Here is a 7424-nt window from a genome sequence, read left to right on the forward strand (position 1 = left end):
TCCTAGGGAAGTGGTGCTGACTCCTACCCTGGGGGTCTTTAAGAAGAGGCTTGATGCCTACCTGGCTGGACTCATTTGAGTCCAGTTTTTCCCCCGTTTTGGAGAGCTTTGGCAATTTGGGCCGTCCCTGCTACCTGCAGCATGGAGCTGGATCCAGACTTCATGCTGGTAAGTAGAAGCTGGGGAAAGGGAGAGAAGAGGGGGGACCCCCGCTGGACTCCATCCCCTGCCTACTCCCTCAGACCCGCTGAGCACTCCCCCAACCCCTGCCCACTCCATGGCTGCCCTTCCTGCACCAGCTCCTGGTTGTTTAAATTTTTTTTTTTTTTTTAAAAAGCTCCTACTCACAGTTGTTTTTAAAAAAAGCTGTATGGGGGGCTCTGCCACAAGCCCCCTCCATGGCTGCCAACCTCCTGCCCAGCTGCCTTGCCCGCCCACTGTCCTAGCCCCCAAAAAACAAGCAGAAAAACAGAAATTCTCAGGCTCTATGGTTGCTGCAGCAGTCTCAGCACTTCTGGGGGCTTGTGAAAGAGCCCCCCCACCCCACAAAGGGCAGCGGGGATTACCCCCTGCCTGGCAGCAGCCAATAAGTGAGGGCTCCCCCACAAGCAGCTGGAAGCTGGGGCCTGTGTGATTCAGCTGATTTGGCAGCAGCTAAATCTCCAAATTAGATTCAGCTGATTCTATTCAGGACAGCAATTCAAATCAATGAATCAAATCACTGTCCCCTCCCCACCCCAATAATCAGCCAAATCCGAAGCAACTAGTATTCACTTTGCACAGGTCTAGTTTGTACCCTTCCCCATTCCCTGTTTTCTTCTCCTTCTCTCCTCCACAGCTTGCCTTGTTTTTAGAAGTGCATTGATACATGAGTCCAATATTGGACTGGCACAGATACAGAAAGTTTTCTTTATATTGGAAGTCAGCCTGATCAGCCAATAATATGTCCAATAAATGACCGTATGCACGTGCAGCCAAAGCACATAGGCAGTGAGGAGCAGAGCCAGCAGTATGGAGAGCTGCCAGCAGCTGGTAAGTCTGGTGTGGTGGAAGGGGGAAGAAGAGGGAGGAGGGCATGGGGGCACTGATCAAGGCCCCTGCAGCAAGGAAAGATGTGGGGTTGGGGCTGCCCAGCTGGGGCTGGGGCCAGGGTGCAGCTCATTTTGGTGGAGGTGTGCACAGGAAGGGAGGGGCAGCTCCTACCACTGCACATGGCTCTTCTGGTACTAATTTGGCAACTTCAGCCACTGCTCCAGGTGGGCATTGGGCGGGGGGGGGGGGCATGTGCCCCCATATCTGCACAGGGCAGGGCAGGAGCAGGGCTGAGGGACATGCCTCCTCTCCCCCACATGCCCTCCCAGACAAGTGGCAGGAGCAGCAGTGGAAGCCACCAGATGAGCAGACAAGCCACATATAGCAGTGGGAGCCTGCCCCAGCCCACAGAGGCAGCCCGACTTACAAATCCAGGGGCTGCACCCCCCACCACTGAGATGAGCAGGCTGCAGCTCTGTCCTGCAGCCCTCCCCACCCCAGCTGGTCAGTGCCTGCTCCATTCCCTCCCTCACTGCAGGGGCCTTGATCTGCCCCCCACTCTCTACCACACCAGACGTACTAGCTGGATGCAGCTCTTCAAGTTGAAGAGCTGCATACCCAAAATCGGATCAGTTGATATGCCTCCTTAAAAAACAAAAACAAAATTGGCTGTCCCCAAAATCTCTAAATCAGTGCACCCCTACTTGTGGTCTTCCTTTTCAGGGAAGAATGAGCAGGACACAACCCAAAACCTCCATCCCAGGAGTTCCAATTCCTAGGATATGATCCATGCCCTATTTCAGACCGATTCCTGCTAAACCCTTGGCATAACACATGTTCAATTAAGCTTATTATACACCAGGTCAGAAAATGGAATATTTCTGCAAATCAAAAATGATAAGACCTACAAGTGATGAGCAATTTATGATAAAAATTCTTGGCTTACCAAACAGAAAAAAAAATATATATATATTTTTTACCTTCAAGGGAAAACTTTATTTCTTGAGTAGGTGCATAAAGCTTCCCTTTAAAAGAAGGTGCAGCAGATATTTTGAATCTGCATACAGCTAACACATGAAACATTCATCATCTGCTGTATATCAACTTGTATTATGTTTGAAGCAAAACACATCATTAAGATAAATGGTGTTTACAGAGAATCTGTTTACAAAAGATATCTGTAGTTACAACTCTTGCTCAAATCTAGCGATGAATGCAGTGCTTAGGATCATGAAAATTCACCTTCATAATAAAAGAAACAGTAAGCACTACTAAATTGTTAGTGTATTACAAGCAATGAATACTCTACAACAAACCAAAAAACTTACTGTTTTGAGTTCCACAAGGACTTGGTCATCCACTCCTTCATCCAGAAAAACTTCTCTGACATCATTGATGACATCTTCAATTACAGACCTATACAGTTTAGGCTTTAAAAAAAAAAAAAGGGGGGGGGGTGGTACTTGTTTAGTGAAAAAAGGAAGAGTCTAGTATTAAAACAATGGGACAGATTTTCATTTAAAAACAAAAAAACCACACCCTCTGACACAATGTTTTCTAGAAAGCAAAATGTGCTACTGAGTACCTAGAATATAATACTAGAAAAGAAAGAGATAAATCAAAGAGCAATAAGTTAGGGAATACCCAAATTTTTCCATTTCAAATACAGAAGGGGCTTCAGGTTTCTATTTTTGCAATTCATTTTTATTATAAACACACACAGTGTATGTTTAACATAATGAGATTTATAAAATTATTAGAAAAGTTAAATGGATATTTTTATGACATGTTTACCACTTCATAGTTCCATGTCAATTAAGTCAGCCAGCCATAAGTAATACATGCTGATTAATCCTACTTAAAATCACATAAATAAGATTTAATTTCTATGCATTAATTAAACTAACATTACATATTACAATAAAAGCTTGATAGGTCTGAGCTATATATTGTACAGACCTCTTCTCCAAGCCCACTGTCTTTAATGGAATTTTGCATGGATTCAAGTAACCGCTCTAAGCTAAGCTTGGGGCTGACTTGGAGGCTTCAGCATAACAATACTAGTGCATATTACTAAGTTTTATCAAAGAAAAAAAAAAAAGTGCTCAGAACTCAGGAAATAGGACGCACAGTCTGACTTCTCTAGATCCCCAGTTCAAATTCAGCTAGGACAGCTGTTACTCAGTCATCTCTGCCTTCAGTGACCTGTGTTAAATGAACAGTTGATCATAGTATATTTCCTGGCAGATGGTGCAAAAAGTCATCCCAACAAATACCCTTCCTGGTAGTCCCATCAGAAAGGTCAAAACCCGAGAGGCAGTGGAGCTCTTTGCTCCTTCATGTTATCAGGGGTTCAAGGTTGATGCATAGTGGTAGAGTTATATAACAGGCACCATACTATTATTGTATCAACTATACTTACGTAGATGAAGACAAGGTACTAGACTCTGGGGATTACAAACCTTTAAGGAATGCTAAATATACTTAAAATAAGTGAAGTTATTTTAGGTTTAGGTACTTTTGTTTTTTGCAACAACATAGGACACATGGGTGCAGTACTTCAAGAATGATGTTGATAAGACTCTAGAGGGTCTAGAAGAGGGCCACTCATATGGTCAGGGGCTTACAGGATAAGCCCTGTAAGGAGACTAAGGGGCCTGAACCTCTTCAGCCTCCACAAGAAGAGGCTGAGAGGTGATCTTGTGGCCACCTACAAATTCATTAGGGGGGCACAGCAAGGGATCAGAGATGTTCTGTTCACCAGGGCACCTTCAGGGGTAATGAGGAACAATGGTCACAAAATGACATAGAACTGATTTAGGCTGGATATCAGGAAAAAAAAAAATTCTTCTCGGCGAGGGTGGCCAAAGTTTGGAATGGGCTTCCAAGGGAGGTGGTGCTTTCCCTTACTTTGGGGGTCTTTAAGAGAAGGCTGGATAGGCATCTGGCTGGGGTCATCTGACCCCAGCACTCTTTCCTGCCTAGGCAGGGGGTCGGACTTAATGATCTGTTCAGGTCCCTTCCAACCCTAGCATCTATGAATCTATGAAAAAGGACTTCCAGAGAGGGGACCATTAGTAACCAACTCTTTTCCCTACATCCTGAATTACTGAAGTGTCTTCTTAAGAAGAGATCCTAGTTGACCAGTATTAAGTTATTAAAATTCTAACAGTGGCACTCAACCTTTTCAGAATTAAGGCACCATTTGCAAAATGCCAACTCCTATATTTCACTCAGTTCTGTACCACAGAAGACTTGCTGCTGTTTTTCTATTGCAAAGAACTCAGAAAGACCACAACAGGTCAGAATATTTGGATATTATAAATTCCTATTATTTGAAATCTGTGGTTTTATCTTGTGAATCATGTTTGCACAACTAACAGTAATAATGTTATGTGATCTCACATCACCCTTGAAAAGATATCATGGCACCCTGGCTGAGAGCCACTGTTCTTAAAAAAAAAAAAAAACACAACACAAGAACAAAGGTTCCTGTGTAAAACAAATACACTGAATTGTAAGCTGAAAGCTAACAAGCTACATAGTATATACATATAAACTAGTTCCAGAGCAAAGGAGCCATTGATATTTTTATTTCATAACTGAGGATGTAGTAATTTAAAACAAACCAAAAATACTACCCTGTTTGGGTCTGGTCACTAAAGGTATGTGGCAACATGGGACTACCCACATGCCTCAAGTTAAATGTGTGCATAATCATTTGCAGGACTGGGGTCCAAGTTGTCCAATTTAAAATGAACAGCTAGTCTTATCAAAGAATGCAAGTTCTTCAGAAATTAGTTAAAATATTAGGTGTATTAATTACATCATTACAGAAGTTGCATATTAACACCACTGCTCTATCATGTTCAATCCATTTATGATAAGAAGTTTTTTGTTTCTTTTTGAAGAGTCAGCTATTATTTTTCCCTTCTGTATTAATCACAAGCTGCCTAGTACATGTGTTCTTCAATATGCAGGTTATTCAGAAAGAATGGTATGGGCTGTTTATGTTGTACATAAGGGGAAAGCCACTATTCCCTTTAACTGTCCTCTCCAAAGGCAGCAATGATTTGTTGAATAGTTGTGGGAGAAATTAAAACAAATCACAAGATGCTGTTTTCCAATACTATTTAGCCTATGCAAATCCAAAGAACGGGATATAAAGAATAACTTCAATATATAATCTTTACAGAGAAGCATAGCAGGCAAGCTTAATTTGTGTCCCTCACTGCATGTAAAAATTAGCAAGTATAATACTTATATGTTATTCAAACTTCAGTTTAGGCGTACTAAGCCCACAGATTTAAGCAATATAAAAACATTCCTTCCATATACCGCTTGCTCACTTTGAAGCCAATTTTGAGAGGAGTATCACTGAACAGACCTGAACCAGGTTTTGCTATTTGACTATGAAAATTCAGTAGAAAGAGTTCCAGTCAAAAAGTAATGGAAATGTAAACTTATGGAATCAGTTCCCTCCCCACACAGTTCTTCCCCTCTCCATTTCAAATATCATCAGTAAAGACTATCTGTCCCTCTCTCTCCTCTTCTTTGCATGTACATTAAGCTTAATTCTAGCTATTAAGTACACTGAACTGCCCAAGCTGACTAGTATGTATAAAACTGGTTATAAAGGACCAAATGACTGCAAACCCTTTTTTCCTCTGAATTTAACACTTTTTTCCCCCCAAGGCTTTTTTGCATGGCAGTTTGCCAAAGCTACCAGCCACACCAGTGCAGTTCCATTATTACTACTGCTACAGGAATAATTACACATTACCTTCTAGATTGTGAAGTCACACACCCACTTCAGGGAAATCAAAGACAATAAAGAAAAACTCTACAGAAATTTACAAGACGCCAGTTAAAATTATCACGGTTTCACCCATTCTGAATGAATAAAGTACTTTGCCTTATGAAGAGCTTAGGTTCATTACTGATGTACCCTTTACAAGTGAATGTATCACAGCCAAATTAGATCTGCAGGTGTTTGGCAAGCCCTGTTCCAAGCACTGAATAGAGCTTGTCTGTCTTGATCTAATGAGACTTACAATTTTCTTATTTCCTTATTTGTGCATGGTTATATAACCACATATTTATACAAAACGTTTGTTAACTAGTGCTCCCCCTGCTGAGCATAGAAAAAACTGACCCTCTCTCTCTCCCTCTGCACTTGCACCATATTCAAATGAATTGCTGTACTATATGAGCTCAAATATTTCAGAATCCAAAGAATGCACACCAAGTCATTTCAAGTACTGCAACCCATTTTGAGATTATGTTTCTTAAATTCCTTTGTTTTAGAAGGATACCCCCCCCAAAAAGCCTGTATGCAGCTACTCTTATAAACAACCCCTCAGATTCCTGTAACTGAAAAAATACATTGTTGTATTGATTTTGTACATCTGACTGCAAGTCAACTAGTTTTCAAGCTATCCTACCTCCTTTAAAATGAACTGGCTATAATAACAACTTACTACAGAATCCTTGCTTATTCATGCAAGCCAAAAATGAAAATGCATCACTTTGGCTCATAATGAGCAATAAAACTGACTGATGACGATTTAATGACACTAAAGCATTAAGAGGTTTTTTTGAAGTAATTTAGAATAAAAGTCTGGCTTACGAACTGGCTATATTCTTTAACTTGGTTTTGTTCACCTTATTATTATTAGGTTAAAATGTGCAGGCCTATTACCAGATACAGATCTGCACTCTAAATGACAACATTACTGACTGAATAACCATCACCAACAAGCCACCTCTCAGCTGAAAACAAAACCGAACCATTCACCTCCCGCCAGCCGGCAGGGTGACCTGAATCACACACTGCAGAGTTTTATTTTCTAACAAGACTTTTCTCAGGATAGACCTGTACCAAGAGATGAAGACAGCTGCCCAGCTTTGCACAGAAGAGAAATCAAGTGTTATTGGGGCTTTGCAACAGAGGTATTTGCAAATCCTTCACAACAAAGGCCTTTTCTCCTAGATCTTTACAAACTTGCTCTACAACAGAAGAGAAAATACAGGCATACCATCTTCATGTTTGTTTTTCTTATTTATTCATGGGATCCTACTCTGTACTCAAGATTTAGCTGATATTTTATACCCGGCCTGAATGCATTTACTGGATTGATCATCTTCTCAGATTACTGGGGGGCCGGGAGAAAGAAATAAATATAGCACCAAAAAACAGCTTTACCATTCTAGAAACACCAATGCCCTAAAGAGCTAACCCGCTCCAAACAATCCAGGTCTCCCTCCTTTCCCCGCCTCCAGAGCTGCTGCTGCTACGGGCAGAGCACGAAATGTTGCTATCATGGAAGACAGAAGAGCTGGGAAAGGAGTCTCAAGCGCTTCGCCTTTTCCCAGTCAGCAATCAGATACCT

The 7424-nt window shown here is 41.6% G+C and overlaps 1 protein-coding gene across 1 annotated transcript in view; it reads right to left on the reverse strand.

The window, feature by feature from the left end:
- Positions 1-7424, reverse strand: part of STON2 (stonin 2) — a 171563-nt gene that overhangs the window by 22008 nt on the left and 142131 nt on the right. Inside the window, exon 9 of the mRNA XM_019551141.1 lies at positions 2361-2519. Within this exon, the coding sequence (XP_019406686.1) occupies positions 2361-2519 (159 nt within the window). The remainder of the gene's footprint in view (positions 1-2360; positions 2520-7424) is intronic.

This window comes from Crocodylus porosus, unplaced genomic scaffold (assembly GCF_001723895.1).
Source record: "Crocodylus porosus isolate Cpor-Errol unplaced genomic scaffold, CroPor_comp1, whole genome shotgun sequence".
Taxonomy (NCBI): domain Eukaryota; kingdom Metazoa; phylum Chordata; order Crocodylia; family Crocodylidae; genus Crocodylus; species Crocodylus porosus.